Source organism: Etheostoma cragini, chromosome 17, assembly GCF_013103735.1.
Source record: "Etheostoma cragini isolate CJK2018 chromosome 17, CSU_Ecrag_1.0, whole genome shotgun sequence".
Lineage (NCBI taxonomy): Eukaryota > Metazoa > Chordata > Actinopteri > Perciformes > Percidae > Etheostoma > Etheostoma cragini.
In genome coordinates this window covers 24,723,716-24,744,567 of record NC_048423.1, presented here as the reverse complement: position 1 = coordinate 24,744,567, position 20,852 = coordinate 24,723,716, and the positions used below count along the sequence as shown (strand labels likewise).

At 40.6% G+C, this 20,852-nt stretch overlaps 1 protein-coding gene across 1 annotated transcript; it reads left to right on the top strand.

Annotated features, from left to right (window-relative positions):
* The first annotated feature begins 495 nt into the window (after window positions 1-495).
* Window positions 496-17,924, top strand: LOC117960788 (cGMP-dependent protein kinase 2). Its single transcript, XM_034898963.1, has 19 exons — window positions 496-648; window positions 2,990-3,346; window positions 6,926-7,092; window positions 7,701-7,814; window positions 8,405-8,510; window positions 9,088-9,151; window positions 9,285-9,362; window positions 9,474-9,568; window positions 9,976-10,044; window positions 10,645-10,743; window positions 11,291-11,438; window positions 12,015-12,151; window positions 12,956-13,045; window positions 14,248-14,389; window positions 14,487-14,650; window positions 15,181-15,303; window positions 15,577-15,639; window positions 16,306-16,372; window positions 17,112-17,924. The coding sequence occupies exons 1-19, from the start codon at window positions 527-529 to the stop codon at window positions 17,205-17,207; spliced, it is 2,301 nt and encodes a 766-aa protein (XP_034754854.1). The 5' UTR covers window positions 496-526; the 3' UTR covers window positions 17,208-17,924.
* The last annotated feature ends 2,928 nt before the right edge of the window (window positions 17,925-20,852 follow it).

The following is a 20,852-nucleotide window of genomic DNA, read 5'->3' as shown; positions in this document are numbered from 1 at the left end:
ACATCCACTGATGCAGCAGCTGGGAATGAAAACAGAGTCTCCAGCATCGATGGGCATTGGGCTTGTGGCCAGCAACCGAATAGGACCAACTGGATTCTAGAGGGAGCAGGACGCCGTGATCATGTAGTCTGTGTGTCAGACAATCAGGATCATCGTTTTCCTCACATTCATCAGCCACTCTGTAAGTACATAATGCAAACTGTTCTTTTTTGATAAATAGGCTGTAGACATTGGGAGAATCTGAAGACCGTATGGTAGAAAACCCAATTTGAGACATGCATTATGTGTAAAGGATGTGTGTAGCAGAATTCTGTTAACGTGAAACAAGTCCTTTGACGGGTTTTCATTTCATATATAGTATACTAAGAATCATAATTGACTGACACACAACGTGAGTCAGAATAATCATTAATCACAAATTGTCATTTTTCGAAAGTAGTTTAGGAATTTTAAGAAAGGAGACCTTAAAGAAGAAAGAACACTTGTAGCGCTTCCTCTCATCGCGGAGAGACTGAGGGCCATTCCTATGGTGGCCAGTCAATGCCTGGCCATGGGCAACGGTTCGATAAAAGCCCCCCAGGCTGAGGAGACCAGCTGCCTGGCTTCCATCCACCCAGAGCCCCCCGGCCTGCACACAGACGTCCTCAGGTTAGAATCAAACCTCATGAATATAATTATATATGTGCTTCATTATGAAATGACCTGTAAATATGCACTTCCTACTTTACTACTCAACATTTTAACTATTGTTTCATCCTTTGTGTTATGTTGACATTTGTGTGTTTCTGTGTGTGCTCTGCTGTGTACACTTCAATGGTGAGCGAACTATGTTATTTCCCACGTGCAGATATTAAATGCCACTTGCACGATTTAACCCTTGTGTGGTCCTTCGTGTCAAAGGGACTCTTTTACTTAATTTACGTTTGGTGTGAGCCTGGCGTTGTGCTTCAGGGTCCTCAGGGGCTTTTTTATTTCATGTCGGCTGCGGTTGGGACCTCGCTCTTTGGGTCTTGGAGACCCCTATTTATTTTCATAAGATCATAAGTGTGTTCCACCACAAACCCGCCTCGTCCATCGAGTCCCAAGTGACCCCGGAGGATGAGATGAGGCTAGTGGGATACGCGTTAGGGGCCCCAGAGGACGAGGCTCTGGTAGCAGAAAAAAACAATTGAACACAGGAGGGTCTCTGGGACCCGAAGGACAAACCAAGGGTTAAGTCCTTGAACAACAATTCCCAATTGAGAGTGAACAGCTGGGAGCGAGAAACAAAACATAAGAACAGGCAAAGACTGGCCCCTGGGCGTCTGCTTGGCGAGCTCAGGGGGGCGTACGAGCGCTCACACGTCACTCTCCAAAGGGCATTCATGCTTGTGCATATAGAACTGGCTTATGACACTTTTTGGGCGGACACCAAGGGAGGCACTGGCGCTCCCATTGTTGGTCACTTTTAAGGTGATCTCACCCACACAGATCTCCTTAGTCTACCTTGATTGACAGGAATTCAGGAAGCCCGGAGTTGGACCTAACATATGTTTCTGTCTTTATTAACAGTGTAGCTCCATAAAAAAAGAACTGTATAAGTTTCTCTTGGCGGTTCTGAAATGTGCGATGCTGAAATGAAATGTCTGTAAATCCTTGCCAATGTACCCGTGATGTTATCTTGTATTAGAGCTAGCCTTAGCTAACATGGCTTTTGTTAGCCTAGCCACATAGCCAGTCTGACTAATCCAAAACAGAAATACAGAGCCAACCAACCAAATTATACTTGTATTAATTTTATACGGGATCACACAGGACTTAAATATCACAGAACATCATTTTCAATTTTCTCACTGTAGTTTTTAAAGGATCAAGAGGGATTTTTTTTTCAAGATGAATCATTTCAATACGCCTGTCATGATCATCTAGTTGGATCGGTGCACCCCTCGCTGGGAGGTCATTGGTGTGTGCTTCTGTGTTCAAAACTGGAAAAATATGGAGGCTGTTCTGCGAATGTCTCACAATTCAGTTTCTGATTAAATTGGGGTGAAATACAGCATGAAGTAGCAAACACATGCTTCTTCCATAACTAAGATTTTCTCCAAACTTAATCAGAAAATGTCTTGTTTATCAGTGCCTTCCAAAGCTCTTTTCTTTATTGTTGTAAAAAGACTTATGTTAGCGTTTTCAATTCAATTTTATTCATAATATCAAATCGTAACAAGATTTGTCTCAAGACACTTTACAGATAGAGTAGGTTTAGAACCAACATTTCCCATGAGCAAGCATTGGGTGCAATGGTGGCGAGGAAAAACTTCCTTTAAGGCAGAAACCTTAGACAGACCCAGGCCCTTTGTGGGCGGCATCTGTCACTGCCGGTTTGGACACAGACTTAATCATAGCAGTTATACTGATGAACAGTGGTGGTTATAGTAAAAATATAAATAGTGGAACTATGACTGGAAATAAAAGGTATAGCCGTTCAGGGCGTAGCAGGGCTTAGTAGGGCACAGCAGGGTGTTGAGCAGGACCATGGCGGTAGCAGCAATCAGGATTTTGGTGCAAACCCAATCCAAGCAAAACTGTGAGGTCAACACCATAAGGACTCCAGGGAACAAGCTGCCCAGACATAAGTTAGTAATAAGCATTTCTGGGACATGAATGCACACACACACAGAAAGAGAGAGATGATCAAGTTGTCAAAGAAGTCCCCCACCAATCTAGACCTACAGTAGTACAACTATGAGCTGGTCCAAGGCAAACCTGAGCCAGCTCTACAAGGGTTGGTAGAAGTGGATGATTGTTATAGTAATATATAGTTTTGAGTCATGTTTCTATCTACAGTTTCCCCTTGATCTATTGATTAGTCTGATAAGTACAGTATATGGTCAATAGATGTTGTCCGCATTGTGTCTTTTAGTGAAGTCTGAGCTTTTGTAGGCTACACTAGTCTGGCTTGTTGAGGCTGCCTTTATATGTGTTCACTAATTGAACCGACCCTGATCTTCAGATTGCGGATTACCCACCTGGAGGCGGAGCTGGCACGTCGGGATCAAGAGTTTCGAGCCCAGGAGCTTAAGTTACAGCATGTCCAGAGGGAACTGGAGGCCAAGATCTCCCAGATCGACAAGCTCCAGGATGCTATTGGCTACAACATCAGCCTGGGCCGCTCTCCGCCGGCCCTGTGCCACCACCGCTTCAGTGTCATCAACCAGGGCCCCAGCCGCTTCCACAGGGTGGCCGTGGCGGTCCACCGCAGGCTCAAAGCCAAAGAGGGCGTCTCTGCTGAACCCACCTCAGAGAACTTCTGCGGAGGGTTAAGAGCAGCTAACTTCTCCATTGCAAAGTCCATCCACAAAAACTCACAGTAAGTTAAAGGGACACACCGCACAATACCTATGATGGGTTTTTAGATAATTACTTGTATTTTGTGATTGTACCAGAACATGTGTACATGCTTTATTGATCAACTCACTTTATTTTTCTCATACTTCCCATGGCTGCTGCACCTGTATTCACCCTTAGTCTGAGATCTGTTGGAGCACCTGTCTCCTTAAGTCCCCCTCCTGAAAAAGCCTAGTTATCTCTGATTAGTAAGCGCATGTCCATGAGTCTCGGAAATCTTAACTGTTGTTGCACGCCAGGACTGAGACTCACTGCAACAGAGCAGGACGTACCGTTAAAAATCACCTATAAATGTTACCAAATGCTACCCGACTGGTTATATTTCAGCACCAGTGTGGCCCAAAATTGGGGGAAATTAAGTACAATGGCAGCTTTCTCTTTCCTTAACTTAGCACGTAGCTAGTCCTATGGAAACACAGCAGTAGCCTAAAAACAACTGCAACTGCCTGCCTGCACCTGGATCATAGAGACCCAGCTAGGTTTTACGTGACACTGAGCAAAGACAATGAAAAAAAGTTGAAATCTAGGTTTTTTTCTTACGGGGAAATCACGTCTTTATTCTAACATAAAAACCTAAACATTGAAACATAATAGATATGATAGAAAAAATGGAAAAGCACATTAGGTTTTCCTCTACACACTTGCTGCAATGGATTACATTTCTTACTGCTTTCAAGATGGGGGGTGATTGTGACACATGTCAAACCCACTGTGTGTGCACATTGTGCCGGGATCAGACCTATGAGACTTATTATAGAAGCATGACATAGTGGGCCTAATAAATTCTGTTAAATTGCTATTAATGTTTAAAGTTAATGTCAATGTGTAATTTTTGAATGTCAGTACTGGCGTTACAGAAAAATCTAAAACCTAATCTGATCTATGATATAGACACTTATATCTAAATTTAATTATAATCTTTTTTTATGTTGCTTGAATCTCCTTGTGTTGTTCTCTGACCCGAGAGAAGAGCAAACATAAGAAGCATTGTTTAAACCCCAAAAACAAAATTCTCCCCAAAGAATTAAGAGAACGTGTTAAAGAAATCTTGGAGTTAGTTGCTGCATTAGGCCAAATGATTGCCTGCAAACTAACAAAATGAATTAAAAATCTAAAACAGTTTGTGTTTGAAAGTCATATTATGTATTTGTTTTAAAACTATACAATACAATAACACAAAGAAATATATGAACACACAAAGAAATATATGAATTTAATAACCAGTCTGTGATTGGCTGTTGCCTATCTGGCAATGCACGTGACTCAAAGCCTATCCCTGCAGGGGACGGGCCAATAGGACGGCTTCATGTCGGCCTTTAGGGATCAGACTGGGTGAATAAAGTTAAACTAAATGATAAGTGTTAGAAATATTTCAGAGTGACCTGGAATGTAGCTGTTGTATGTGAAACTGCATTTGATCAGTTAACGAAAGCTCTGCTTCACATCTGATAGCCAATCAGCTTCAAGCAGGACTCTACACAGATACCTGGATATTTCACTGCAAAACCAATGATTTTAATAGCTGGAGTGTAGAAAAACTATGATTGTGATTATAGAAAATGTCAAACAAATCACACATGATACAACTTAAAATGATGTTTCACATCATCAACCAGTTGCTCAAAAGACGGTGCCGTTGTCATTAAAGCAGTTTGATCAGTTGTGATCAACCCAAACAGAATATCATTGGTAAGAGGACATGAGAGCTCTGGCAAGCTTTTGTAATACCCCCCATGTCTGAAAGGCTGAATTAGCATGGCAGGATAATAGAAAGACATGGAGGGAAACAAAAGGCCACGCAATCTAAATGCAGGACCTGGGTCATTATGGGCTTGAATTACACAACCTTTGCTGCGTCTCTTGCCCACTAATCTCAGATCCATTCAGCACTCTCCTTTTCACTGATCATCTGTGTGATGTGCTAATCAGGGGTGCAAACAAACACCCGCTCAGGGAAATCTGTGGAATACATTTAAACTGCAGACATGAATGCAGTGGCTTGGAACCACATCTGCGAGATTCTGTTGGGTTAGCAACCATATCTGGTAAATGCATATGCAGTACTGACATTTTCACATTTGTGATTGAACTTAATAACAAATTCTAGCATGCACTTAAAGGTTTTTTGGTTAAATGCCCAGAGGTTGACAGCTGGTTATCGCTTGAATGTGCAATCCTGGACAAAAATGAGGACATTACTTTCACGTGAAACCAGCTGTTACTTTTGACAATGTCACTTTCAAAGTTTCCCCAAAGTCTCACTGTCAAAATGTTATTTAATTAAAAAAATAAGGAATTATTTATTTGGTCCAAAACATTCTATGGCACGTGGAAATGTTAATGGAGTGGCAATGCAACATGTAAGATTTGGAGTAATGGTTAAAGCAACACCAGGACGTTGTGCTGTGTGATATAATGAAGATTTGTTTTGCACATTTGCAGTTCAGTGATAACAGATTTCCCATCAAACTGTCCTGCTGACTTTTTAATGTCTCCAGCTGACTTGTAGAAAAAAGAAACCAGTGATATCATGCAGACAGTGCTGTATAATTGTACCAAAAAAGCTAGACTTCTCATCTGTGGATGTAAGACAATGTATTCATACAACACAGTTCACACACAAATGCAATTCAAAGGGCTTTACATGCACCATCAAATTCAACAAGCAAAAAGAAAGCATAGGAACAGTAAATATAACATTTTATGTTGTTGCCTGAGTGATTTTTTTTTTACATGGACCTGTAAAGACACTGTTACAGTAATCAAGTCTGCTGAAAACAAAGGCATGAACATAATTCTCTAAATCCTGTGGAGACATGAGTACTTTAAGTCTTGCTATGTCTTTGAGATGGTAGTAGGCTGATTTTGTAATTCGGTTGATGTGTGTTTTTAAATTTTAGTCAGAGTGCAGAACAACACCAAGGTTCCTGACATGGTTTGAGCTCCTAAACATGGGGGCGTCATAAGAGCACTAACTGTTGATGGCTCATTTTTTGCACCAAAAATAATTGTCTCCGTTTTGTCCTTGTCCAATCACTGATTTGTTCAATGCATGTATTTAGTGACTGGCGTGGTTTATAATCCAGTAGAAGACACGGAAATTAAGGAAAAGCCTAATTATTTGTAGGGGGGCACTATTGAGATACTTTGTCACACCCAAGAACAAAACCCATGAAATATCTAATTATGTCCTAATACATGTGCATATTTTGGTGCATTTCAAATCACCTAAAAATGTAATTCATTTCACATTATTATAATACTAATAATACCTTTAGTTGCAAAAGAGTCCTTGCCCCCATCAAGCCCATGACCTTAAGATACGACCATCCTCTCCTACAGTAGACACCATGTAGGTATAGGTCTTACTAGAACCCCGTGAACACCACTTCACCATATGGAGACACCCAAACCTCCAGACCTGTTGTGCTTAGTGAAATTGGCAAAGCTTTGATTGGTTTAGCAAACGGTTCATTATTCTGGATAAGTAAAGTTGACTTGACCTAGGCGCTCGTTATTTCTGTTTTTTTTTAAATCCCAGCACCAAGAAGCTCATCAACGACGCCATCATGAACAATGACTTTCTGAACAAGGTGGAGCCGCAGCACATGAGGGAGATGGTGGACTGTATGTACGAGAAGGTTTACACCGAGGGACAGCTGGTCATCCAGGAGGGGGAACCTGGGAACTACCTCTATGTCCTGGCAGGTTAGTTCAGCAGAAGTCTGATGGGACTTCTTGTGTGATTTTGCTCGTTTTACTAACAGTTGGCATAGAAACAAAGTTTTGCAAAAGTCATTGAAAATGGAAACTCTGATTGGACAGATGGTCTAGCTAGCTGTCTGGTTTTACCCTGCAGAGATCTGAGGACCAGGTAACCATAGTCCGCAGAAATCCACCAGAAGTTAGAATGCCAACACAGAGACAGTCCAAGGGGACGGACATCCGGTGGACCCTCCGGTGGCAACAACCCGGGAATGAAATGTCGTTGATTTAGACCATAGTCATGTTACCTTGATACCAGACCTACGTAGGTGGCAGTATAGTTCTAGTTCAGCTCTTGTAAATGTTGCTGTTGCTACGACTGCTCACTGGCTCTGGTGTGGACTGGAAAAGTTGGTCTGCCCCGGAGTTAGAGCGCTCTACAGACTGTACAAATGTTGCCATCCTCCACAGAAAAGGAAGATAAACCTTCTACTCTAATATACAGTACATATCCGAATATCCCAAGTTAGCTCGAGTTAACAATGAGTACCCAATGGAAATGTCGAGGATAAAATGAGTATGAACTGCATGTTGTGCTTTTCTAACTGCAGATGGCTTGCTGGAGGTCATCCAGCATGGGAAGCTGCTGGGGGAGATGGGTCCTGGCACAGCCTTTGGAGAACTGGCCATACTGTACAACTGTAAGAGAACAGCCAGCGTCAAAGGTGAGTGACAGGAGCAGGAGTTCGGCATATTAAGGTATGCATCTGTTGTGTAAGTTTGTGTTCTCTACTGTCTTTAATGTAAGTGCTGCGTTATCGTGTTGTACACATTGCTATGCTATTCATTATCAAGTCTGTTGGAGTCAGGATGTGGATAGCAAAGGACTGGAAGCCATGGGAAACAGCTAGCTGGTCTTCTCATCCCACTCTTTGAAATGATCCCAAAAACGCTGGTCTCCAGAAATAAGGAACTGTTCCTCGGACACGATTTGCTAGATCATAATCAGCATTTTATCTACAGCGTGGTTTGTGCTAACTGGATGGTATGCAGAAGCTTTGACAAAAAAAAAAAAGATTATTCATTAAATTGCTGGTGAAAATTGTTCAATTGATTTATGCTGTGAAATATGGTTTCATTTGTATTATTTACATTTTACCAGAGTTGAATGTTATTTTAGCACTACTGAATGCATAGGGGTGTTTAGGTTTTTCATGCTATGTACCCAATTTAATTATTAGTACCCTTCACTATCCCCCACGCTGATGATAAAGCAAAGATGTCATGCATTGTTGATGGTTCCATTCTCCTCCAGCTGTGTCCCAGTCTCACATCTGGGCTCTGGACCGCCAGACGTTCCAGACTATCATGATGCGGACCACACAGGCCAGACATGAGGAGTACTTCAGCTTTCTGCGCAGGTACAAACACAACAGACCGGCTTGGTGTCTTCTTTCAACTACAATATAACGAGTGCTTTCACTGAGGTTGGCATTATTACTCTAAACCCAGAAACGCGTGTGGGCGATTTGTAGCTAACTATCAGCAAAGAGATCCTGCTAAAATACAGCTTTGACTTCCAGATGAGGTTTCAGTTCCAGTCGGACCAGGTCTTAAAGATGTAGCTACAGTACATGCCAGGTTAAGGTGTGAGTTGTAAACCGGTGCGGAACTTTAAAGTATTTGTGAATTTACATAACGCACTGTCAAATTCTCATGTTTGTCCCTGATGATATACAATTTGGTTATTTTTAGCCAATGTCCACCAGTTATACAAATAGCCACATTACAATTGCCCCTATTATACTCCTTTTCAGCGTAATATTTGCACTCTTGGGATCTCCTTGAACAGATTGAGATGTGTTGAAGTTCAAAAAAACATATTAACATATCTTTCTCATACTGTTGTGCAGAAAGGGAGAATGGTTTTGCAGATTCCCTGTTTGTGATTCACCACACGATGATTGCGTGTTTTTGTTTCTCTCGGGTGTGTGTAAGTGTGTCTCTGCTCCGAGGACTGCCTGAGGAGAAACTAGCCAAGGTTGTCGATTGTCTTGAAGTGGTGAGTACTTCCAACTCCACCACATTTTGCTTATAATCTTTATTTCCTTCCATACAGTATATGCTCGTGACTACATTTTTTTTTTTTTCTTCAGATTGTATCTAAGAGAATGACTGTCCTTCTGTCTTTTCAGGACTATTTTGAAAAAGGGGAGTATATTATTCGAGAGGGTGAAGAAGGGAACACTTTCTTTATTATCGCAAAAGGAAAGGTGAGATATCTGCACAATGTTGTTGTGACCATCATAAAGCCTTATCATCTTCTTAATTCAAAGCAATTATTTGATTGGAGCCTGTTGTTCATCTTTTATTTCTATCTATAGGTCGTAGTCACTCAAAGCACAGAGGGGCTTGCTGAACCACAGGAAATCAAGACGTTGGGAGTTGGAGACTACTTTGGGGAAAAAGCTCTCATCAGGTACAAGCGGCAGCTTCACTGAAGGCTGAACCCTGACACCGTGCAGAGTCCCTCATTAGCAGTGCCACATGGAATTTTGCAGAATGATCTCAAACAAATAAAAAAAATAAAAATTGACCTTTGGATGTTAACACATCTTCACCTCAAGCAGAAAAACAGTAAAGATTTAAGATTTTGGATCACCCCTGAAAACTGTAGCAGTGCCTTTTAGAGTGTTCCTATTATTCTCGTCAGCAGGACTGACAGCACTATAACATACATACATAGAGAGGGGGGGTCATATTAAGGGGGGCGCAGACAACCCTTGCTCCCAAAACCACCACTGCCAAGAACAGAGAGTGAGTGTGTACTGTACATATGGGTTTGTGTTCTTTGTTGGACTGAACTGAACTCTTTCATGTTGACAGTGAGGATGTGCGCTCAGCCAACATCGTCTGCAGTGAGAATGACACCCACTGCCTGGTGGTGGACAGAGAGTGAGTAGCGGGATGCTTTGTGTGTTGCATGTTTTATTATGTACAACTGGACCCATATACCAGACCTTTTAGATACTGCTTTGTGTTGCAGCTGTTAACTCGTACTATAACTGGTACATATAGTATACCTAGGGATAGATTAAGGAGTGTGGATGCCCCTGATCCTAGCATATTTGTAAAAAGTGACGGATCAAAGAACAAGTACACAAGATTACGAATCTGACAAAGCATTTAATGAGAAGAGGTCAAGTTTATGTTGAACATCAATATCAAGATATTTTCAACCGAATACAACAATATCAATATGTCCATGATATTGTGGGGTTGACTATTAGTGCTATCACAAAATATTCACACATAAGATTTTGATAAAAAAAAAATCAACATTATTGTGAACATCATAACTATAACGAAGTGGGTAAAGGTGAATAAAAGAAAAAATGTATGGACAAGTACAAAATTAAACAAAAATGTAAAAACTGTATACTTATATTAAATGGAGTTAGATGTCTGTATATCAATGAAAAGTCAATACAGTGCAGACACACACGCTTCCATTAAAGTTGTTGATGCCTTTGCCCCCTGCCTACTCCTCTCCAGCAATTTCAACCAAATGGTGGGAACTTATGAGGAACTGCAGTCTTACCTGAAGGAGTACGTGGAAGAGCTTTCCAGGAGTGATGAGAGGAGAAATGCTCTGTAAGTGCACAATAACAGGACGACACAATAATCCAACGCATTCTTAAAAACAGGTATGATGTCGTATGAAAAACCATGCATAACAATCCGGATGATGTCCTACGTAACTACAGTGACCCCCAGCCAGTCACATGACCAAGTCTAGCTGTCCCATCACAGTTTTTTAGCATTCTTTACTGTTAAATTTAGCTGAGAAAAGGTGGCTGTACAGAGCACCCTGAGGCGATTTCATGACTCTGGCCGTGGAAGTTAAGTTAAACCGACGTAAAACAAAAATACTTGGAGTACATGTGGATCACAGTGCATTACTTTCCGTAGCGATGGATACGAATGGTTCATGAGAACAGGGTTAATAATGTGCAGCCGTACAAATGTTATATTAGGCCTTTGTGTAGGGTCATAATGTTGGTGACTAATTGCATGTCATATACTCATTTTGCATTTCCAGTGTTACTTCAGATAATCTGATTTAAAGTTTTGTTTCAGTCTCGGCTGAACAGCAATGAGGGCCCAAATGTAATCAGATGGCCTGTGTTGTTCCTCTCAGGCCCCTCTCACCTCAGATGGATTCTGCAGAGGCCCAGGAGCTGAGGAGACTGAGGGAGAAGATCGCTCTCCTGCCTCCACACCAGCCTTTCCAGGAGCTCGAGGTCGTAGCTACACTAGGCATGGGAGGATTTGGACGAGTGGAGCTGGTGAGCTGCAGTAACAGTACAAATCCCCAGACTAGACTTCCTGTTATGGCGGCGTGGTGAGCAGACGTTGCTCCTCGTGCTCTGTTGCTAATCCTGGAGCAAATACTACTTAAATAAGCCCCATTAGAGTCCTACAGCTTAAAACAGTGGTTGTAAAACATGTTATTATGCCAGGAAAAGTAACCAAGTATAATACCCCAACTATCACCTGTCGTTCGTCAGTTTCCAACATGTCGTTATGTTGGAAATGATTAAGCTGGGTTGCGTTTATGGCGTGAAAATTTATCCTGGAAATGTACGTCATGGAACACAAGGTTAAACTATCAAGTGGCATGTAGCTTTTAAGAAATTCTAGAAAATCATTAGAGATCCTGAGATTTCCCTTAGCCTCTTCACTGCAATATGAGTGTTGTTCTTCTACTGGCCATTAGAAGGGATTCAGTTTCTACATCCGCCTTCACATTTACTGTTGCAATGTTGGTCAATTAGGTTTGTTAGTTTTTGTGTTGTATAGTGTACCTTTCCAGTGTCCCTCTGTGAGGTTTGCTCAATGAGCTCCTCTCTGCTGTTTCTCAGGTGAAGCTGAAAGACGAGGACACAACTTTTGCTCTGAAGTGCATCAAGAAGAAGCACATCGTGGACACCAGACAGCAGGAGCACATCTACTCTGAGAAAAACATCCTTCAGCAGACAAACTCTGTGTTTATCATCAGGTGTGTTTCATGAAGGTGTGATTTTTAGATATTTAGTTGTTTTCCATAATTTGAGCTAGTGGAGTCAAGTAAATGTTGAACAAAAGAGGCTAGAGAATGGGTAGGTTAGCCATCGGATCATCTCCAACAAACCCCTTGCATTCCCTAAGAAGAAGACAAAATGAGGGCTGCTCAGTGTTGGTTTCTCCGGAGTTGCTAAGGAACCAGCTGGGAGAATGCTGCTGACCCGGGTCCCACATCTGCACGGAGATTTATCTGGCCTATGACTTTAAAGAACAAAGGCCCTGTGCAAGCAGTCTGTTGACTGTCATTCAAAGGGAAAAGTTCAGCCAAAATGTAGTGTTCACTCCACCACTTCACTAATACTACACTCTTCCTACCAGTTACTGTAGTTTCTGCCTTAGAAGTTCAGAGATTTTGTACAGGGTCTCAGTTTCAAATATAATCTAAGAATGCTGATTCTTGTACGTCTCTGTGTTCATGGGCTGTTAAGTTCATAGAAGTAGATATTTTAGAGCCTGTATCAAAAGTCTTTTTGGTGCCCATGTATAGGCCCATATGAGGCATGTTGTTGGTATATGTGCGTCATTATTACATTTTCAGATTGCATTACCAATCCAAGAAATCAATGCCACTACAAAACATGAACGCAGTTTCTACTGGATGTTCACCACCAATCAGCATATTACCAGCGACTATCATTATTTACATTTTGAGGTTCTGAATTTTCATCTATATTTTGTTAGCAAGTTGATCATGAGGTGTTAACAAAGGCTGTCTTGGCTGTCTGTGCATGTATTTCAGGTTATTCCGAACATTTCGGGATGCTAAGTTTGTCTACATGCTGCTGGAGGTGTGTCTTGGTGGAGAGCTGTGGACTGTGCTGCGGGATATGTGAGTGTAGGTGCTTTTGCTACATTCATAAGAACTACAAATGAAAACATCCATAGATTGATATTAAAACACTAACTTAAAGGAATAGTTCAGCCCAAAACAATGTTACATTGTATTTAGTATTCACCCACCTGGGCTCTCTTTGGACCCATAAAAGATTTTCTATCAAATGGCGTAGTAAAAAGTGAAAAATGTAGGCAAATCACTGCAAACTGCAAAGCTCAACAGAGGCCGCACGAAAGACAGCAAAAAAGTTATTAAAAAAACCTAATCGAGTGAAGCAACTTGTGTACTTATGTGCTCTCTTTGGCAATTGTTTCAGAGAAAATAGCTTGTATGTATTTGCATGAGCTCATGATGGATACAATACACTCAATGTAAGTTTTATTGAAGCAAATAACCCAAAGAGAGACAGAGACCTTAGAACAACTACAATATGGAGGTTGACGGCTAGCCAAGTACTACACCCTTTTTCTTTTTTCGCTCCATAGTCTATTTTTGCCGGAAGGTGTGTGCTCACATATACACACGTATGCATGGAGTATCTTCTTCTTTTGTGTTTTTTGTTGTACCTGTACCTGTTGTTGTACCTGACCAAGTACGAAGAAACTTTATGCCTTATTCGTCACATACTTTCAATATCTATTATTGCATTTAGCCCTAAGTATTGGGAGCAGTTGACAGCTATACATACAGCGTCCACTGAGCAGCTTGGGGTTCAGGGACACTTTGACATGTGAGGAGCCAGGGATTGATCCACCAACCTTGTGGTTATGGGGCGATCATTAGATTTTAGAGACACAAGACACCCACGACCAAACGCTAGAGATCAATGGGTGACAGACAGCCAGATCGCTCTCACATCGGTATAATTAATCACAGTAAAATATGAGCTTGAGTGCTCATGAATGACAATTGGTTTGCAAATTTCCCTCCGTCGTACATTATTTGGAATGTGACCGACCTGGCAATTACGCACATGCTATAATCACATATAAACTCTACACAAAGAACCATTTTGTTGGGAAGACCATGATTGGCATGTGCTTCTGCTCTACATTAAGTTGTTCCTGGGATGTCCCATTGGTTGAGGGGTTAAGAGACTGAATATTAACTGCAACAGTCCTAGTTTTCCTGAAACTGGCATTTGGCTGCTCTGTGCACGTCTAAAGGGTTCTATTAATTTGTTGATCTTTCACCAGGAGTTATTTTGATGAGCCCACAACAAGGTTCTGTACTGGTTGTGTCTTAGAGGGCTTTGATTACCTCCACACTATGGGCATCGTCTACAGAGACCTGAAACCTGAAAACCTTCTACTGGATGCTAAGGGTTATGTCAAAATGGTAAGCCACTCTGAATATCTGTTAGGGTTATGTCTTTTAAAGACTGTTATTCATTGTGCATTTGTGCGGTTTTCCTAAGTCCTATGTATTTTCTCAGGCAGACTTTGGCTTTGCTAAAAACATCGGCCTTGGAAAGAAGACCTGGACGTTCTGTGGGACTCCAGAGTATGTGGCCCCAGAAGTCATTATGAACAAAGGCCATGACTTTGGAGCTGATTGCTGGTCCTTGGGAATCCTCATATTTGAACTTCTGACTGGCAAGTAAGTCAGTTAGAGAGAATCTGCTGCTCTTGAGATGTGGACTTCTTGGAGAAAAACACATTAAAGCATATGCATTTGTTTTTCATAACTATGATACCAAGGCATAGGTTAGCATGGTACCAGTGAGTCCTTTTTTATGATTAATTAAATCCAGTTGCGCTAATTGCATTGCAGCTTCCCTTGTCATTTAGTATTGCATTGTCTTTAAAGGAATAGTTTAACATTTTGTATAAATATACTTGTTGGCTTTCTTTCAGACAATGAGACGAGAAGATACCAATATGTGTGGTAAATGCAGTGCTGGAGTCAGGCGTGGTTAGCCTAGCTTAGCATAAAGGCTGGAAACAGGTTGACACAACCAGCTCTAGTTTTCTCAAGTCTAGGAATATGCATTTGACATGAGACTTTGGACTTCTAATCTTACTAACGGAAAGAAAGCAAATGAACATGATTCCCAAATTGGTAAAGTCATCCTTTGAATATTGTTGTGAAGTTTGCAATAAACAGGAAATCTGAAATTTTTCTTCCAGTCCACCCTTGGCTGGCTCAGACCCCATAAAGATTTACACCATGGTTCTTCATGGCATTGAGAAGGTGGATTTCCCTAAGAGAATAGGGAAGCGTCCAGACGACCTCATCCGGAGACTCTGCAAGTACGGTGAATCAAAGCGAAATTTCACCAGATAGTCACTGAATCACATGGTAGCCTAGTTGCTGGTGTGGAGCAGACCAGGCAGTGTAATTTAGCTTGTTGTGTGTAGATGCTGCTGATGCTTTATTAATCATGTTATTTCTTAAGTGTTAGCCTAATTTTATCATGTTTGTGTCATGTTTCCTGGCTGTTTTTTCTAAACAGTACAGCCAAGGGGTTATAAATCCTGACATTAAACCAAAATAGGCTAAACGTCTATTTCTTTTCCTCACAGGCTAAACCCAGTGGAGAGACTGGGAAACAAAAAGAACGGCATCATTGACATAAAGAAACACAAGTAGGTTTACTTTCCAAATGATATCAGTCTCTCCGTTCATTATTATTTTGGATTAAGTTTATAAAAATCCATCAACTGCACAAGATATAGAAACTTCCACATGATTGTTATAATTTTCCTGATTAATAATGTAATGTTAACTGGTAATGTTATAAACAAAGGGGTATGGTGCATGCTGAGGTAGGTGAAGAGGCTTGGTAGGTTGGTTGGGTGGTTGGTTGTTTGGTTAGTTGGCTCTGTTGTTTGGTTGGTTAGTTGGTTGGTCTGTTGGTCGATTGGTTGGTTGTTTGGTTGGTTGGTTAGTTGGCTCTGTTGTTTGGTTGGTTAGTTGGTTGGTCTGTTGGTCGATTGGTTGGTTGTTTGGTTGGTTGGTTGGTTGGTCTGTTAGTTGGTTGGTTGGTTGGTCTGTTGGTCGATAGGTTGGTTGGTTGGTTGGTTGGTTAGTTGGCTCAGTGGTTTGTTGGTTTGTTGGTTGGTATGTTGGTCAATAGGTCGGTTGGTTGGTTGGTCTGTTGGTTGGTCTGTTGGTTGGTTGGTTGGTCTGTTGGTTGGTTGGTTGGTTGGTTTAGTGTATTGGGCTGATGATGATAGCAACTTGCTAGTTAGCTTGACATAGTTGAAGTCTCAAATGAAGTCCAACTTTAAAGTTTTTGTTCTGTTTTATAGGTGGTTCCAGGGCTTTAACTGGGAGGGTTTGAGGCGTCACAAGCTGCTGTCTCCATTGAGGAGAGAGGTAAAACCATAACCTTTGTTCCCTAACAATGAACAATAAAAGACAGACAGTCCCATAACAAAATCTGTACAAACATGTCAGATCAATAGAATTTAAGAAATGCGGTCAACTGCTTTTATCTAGAGAATACTAGCATACTTACTGACAATTTGTGACAAACTTTAATGAAAAACCTCAAGAGTATTGAATGAAAGTGAAAAAAATCTTGCATGTTATGACATGACTGCAATGAATTAGACTTTACTAACAAAATAAAATGAGAACATTTTCATCCAACATATAAAGAATACTGCATATTGATTGGCTTTGGTTAGCAGATAACAAGCAGATACATTACCCTGCACTTCCATTGTATGGTTCCTAAACATAACCATAAAAGAAAGAAAATCACAATTTAGTTTCTATATTGTAAAAAACAACCAAAAAAACCAAACTTAAATTTAACATGAAACATTTGCAGATTTGGTCAGTCATAACTTCCACTTCCACGCACAATGCCACCACCATGCTTGTCAGTAGGGACAGTGTTAAGCTTCAAGTCCTCTCCTTCTTGTTTTCCTCCTCCAAACATCTTATTGCAGCCAAATGTATACAAGAAACCAAACCGTCCCTGACAAGTGTTAACTTTAAATACATGTGTTTTATAAGAGACTGGGCAACGGAAATGCAGCTCTGTCAATGAAGAAGATGTGAGTGTTCCCATGCTGTAGAAATGCAATGATTTTCCTTGTTTCTGCAGCTGAAGGGCCCGACGGATCACAGTTACTTTGACACGTTTCCTCCTGACCCAGAGGAGCCTCCTGACGAGCTGTCTGGCTGGGATAAAGACTTCTGAGGACTCTGATTGGACAGAATCTAAGCACCAGCAGCCAATCAGGCCCATTCAGCTGCAGTGTGTTAGCAAGCTAACTCCTAAAGCTTCTCTTTTGCTCTTTACTAACGGCAGCTTACATCAAATGTAGCACATCGTCAGGGTAACTGAGACTGAATAGGTAACCTCCTTGGAGGAGAGTAATGGTCATCTTTTTTGGGGGGTAACCTTAACTGTAAAAACTACAGAATCAGCATTATTAAATCTAAATAAATGAGACAAACATACACTGTCAAAAATGTTGCGGCTGCAGGAACAACTTAAGTTTTCACATTATTTTTCAAAGTAATGTAGTTCAAATGTCATGAAAAAACTATGTTGGGACAAAATATGTAACTTTTTTGAGCAGATCGGTATGCAAGTGAAGTTACCCATTTGGTTCACACGCCATCAGAGAATCTAGGTAACTGGTTGGGGACGTCACAAGCCAGTTAATAGCTCAACATGAGTCAAGCTCATTAAACTCCAAGACATTTTTTTTTCATTTTGTTTAGTGTCATATGGTCAAAAGTCAAAATATTAATGTAGTCAGTGTCTCACTTTTACTCCGAATCTGAACAACAGGAGGTCTGAAGGCCTCCGGCCACGGAGCAGGACTGTGACAACCGTGGTATGTCCTGCAGTGGGTGGAAGAACCCAGTGGGTGGAATACATTCCAGTGCATCTCACACACATCTGTGCTTCAATTTCTGTGGAGGTGGACTCGAGAAAACAGTCTGCTCTTTGTTTTCAAGGTTCAAGAGTTCAGCGTTATTGTCGATATGCAGATTGTGTAATGGAGTGCAGTCAAAGCCCTCTCCAAGCTCCACACAGAACATATTAAAAGATAATCAAATATTTCAAATTAGAATGGAATGAAACAAAAAAAGGCTTTAGTACAATCTGGAGTGTGCCCACGGCTCTGAAGAAGTTTCAGACTAAGGCTGCAAATTCCTCAGATCTATAATATTACATACTCTGTATGTAAGTGTCTTGAGATAACTCTTGTTATGATTTGATACTATGAATAAAATTGAACTGAATAGAACATTTGCTGGTGTAATTTCTCACCGTGGCCACCTGAGGCCAGTCAAGGCTGATGATCATTTCTACGGCACATTCCAGTTTTTTTAACAACTGCTTACACACAAAATCTTTACATGCCACATGGTTTTCAAAACCTACAAAATCATGAATTTGTTAGCCTTTTTATTCAGTTTTCAATTGCATGAAACACCTTTTTTTTTAAACTACACAAATTACATACAGGTTAAATTGTTTCACATTGCATTTTGAAGTCATTTTGTGTGTGTGTGTGTGTGTGTGGGTGCGTGCGTGTGTGTGTGTGTGTGGGTGCGTGCGTGTGTAATGGGAGGGGTGGGGGTGAGGGTGAAGGGATTTTAAAATCAAGTCAAATTGTATTACACTTAATTCATACTTTGCACATGTTTGTGAATGGAAATGGTGTGTATGTGTGTGTGTGTGTGTGTGTGTGTGATATTTGTAAATTATTGTAATAAGGCAGGGTGTGAAACGTGAATGATCATTCTTTTAAAATTGCATAACCTGGCGTTTTGAATTTGAGTTGCATTATTAATAACAGAAATATTAATAAAGTGTTCTAGCTGGCCACCACAGGCGTAAAAAGGCAAATTTTGTGAAAATCTTTAATACATCTCTCAAGGTTTTTATGTCCCTGAATAAACTCCGCAAATAAAATGGCATTGCATCCCATGCCACGTGAGAAAAATTAATGCTGGAAACAAAATGATATAACACATTCATATGTTCTTTTGCTTTAACTTTATTTTGAAAAATATATTTAAATATTGATGCAACATACACAGCTGTCTGACGCCCTACAGATAAACATCAGACATAATTTACACAAAAAACAGTTATGGTCTTAAAAAATTCAACATACATCCCTTCCGTTACTTAGCAACTCAATATAATAACATACTTATACTATAAAAGTATCCTGTGGTACAACAGTACTGCTGAAGCATCAACATGTATAATGGTGGTTGTGGTGTGAGTGTCCTAAATATGAAAGAGGATTAGGGCAACATGTGAAAAAATGTATTGAGTTCTGAGTTTAATGTCAGAATTATGAAAATAAAGTCGGAATTCTAAGAAAAAAAAGTCAGAAATTTAAGATTCATTCAAAACAAACTCTTGAAAAAAAGTCTGAATTCTGAGATTCAAGTCAGAGTCTCTGAATTTCTGATTTACTTTTTTAAAATACTCAGAAGTCTGACTTATTCTCACAATTCTGACTTTAAATTCAAAATGCAAATATTGTGTGACCCTCATCCTCTTCCGTAGCTAAACAACAAAGCAGCTGCTACGCAACGTTCAAAAGATATTTTGGATAATTGTTTTTTATCACCGTTTGGTCTCCATCCGTACTGCTAAACCAGATGTGTGTAAGAACAAGGGATCCTGCAATCTGCCAATAATACAGGTTTCTAAGAATCATAAAAGTTGTGAGTTATTACATTTATTATAGCCTACAGCACATTAAAAAATCTTTTCATCTCTGTTCACCAAGAAATGGCTGTAAATCAAGACAACCCCTAGAAAAAGCACTGCGCTACCAAAATCCTGTCTCCATGGCGACTGCACATATAAAACCGGGTTGCCTTTAAAGGTGTGTTCAGACTGTACCTTAGGCAAGTTTCTGAGGTAGCTCGACTGCATCTGAAGTTAATGCAAAGAAACAAGTGGAGGCCAATGGCTGCGAATGTTCCTCTGGGGATGAACTGAGGCAAAGATGCCGTCCTGAATGTTTCTGACTTTAATTTATGTACATCCAGAGACGAAAGGGAAAGCAGAACAGTCTGCAAAACAACAGAAATAACCCCGGTTCATGCTATGTTTTAAGGACAATGTGTAAGCTACATTGCTACCTAACTTCAGCTAATGTCTGTAGAGTCTGTACATTGGCAAATAAATGACTTTTGGGGCGACTTCTGGCTCATTTGGTGGAGTGGTCCCCAACATGTAGGCTGAGCCCTTGTGTTGGGCCACGGGGTTCAATTCCAGCCCTTTGCTGCGTGTCATCCCCTCTCTCTCTCCCTTTCCGAGTCTATCTACACAATCTAATAAAAATGTGCATCGTCAATTAGGTCCACTTAAAGTTCTGTTTTTGCCGCTGAAATGCTTAGATTAATACTCTGTCTAAAGAAAATAAACTGTCTAAAAACATTATGGAAAGTATTCCTACAGAAATAGACCTTTTTAAAAACTCCCTCTCTACTTTTTCCTTTCTGTTTAACCAGAAACAGCTCTAAGGTCACTAGCACTAAACCCACCGGACTCCATTTAAATAAACAATACTTTTAGCGTGTATAGAGCCAACCTATTTTCACATGTACATCTGTAAACTATGTGTTTATTTCAACCTAAACTAGAGTTGTGATGGTTGAAAAAGTGGAAAGACGACCCAAAACAGCTTTTCATAGTTTTATTCTGTTTTTGTTGACTTTGAATGAAGTGTATTTTACAATGCTAAAATGACTTGTTTATTTACATGGAGTTTGGTGGGTTTGTTGAACGCAATTTTGCAGATGTTTTTATGTTTTAAAAAAGGATCTTACTCTTCAACAGAAAGGTGGACCTCCTTAG

Excerpts from the sequence above, each read along its gene's own strand:
- LOC117960788 (XM_034898963.1), top strand. The coding sequence starts at position 527 with ATGGTGGCCAGTCAATGCCTGGCCATGGGCAACGGTTCGATAAAAGCC. Across the intron at positions 7,815-8,404 it reads GAGAACAGCCAGCGTCAAAG|CTGTGTCCCAGTCTCACATC; the intron begins GTGAGTGACAGG and ends ATTCTCCTCCAG. Across the intron at positions 10,744-11,290 it reads GATGAGAGGAGAAATGCTCT|GCCCCTCTCACCTCAGATGG; the intron begins GTAAGTGCACAA and ends TGTTCCTCTCAG.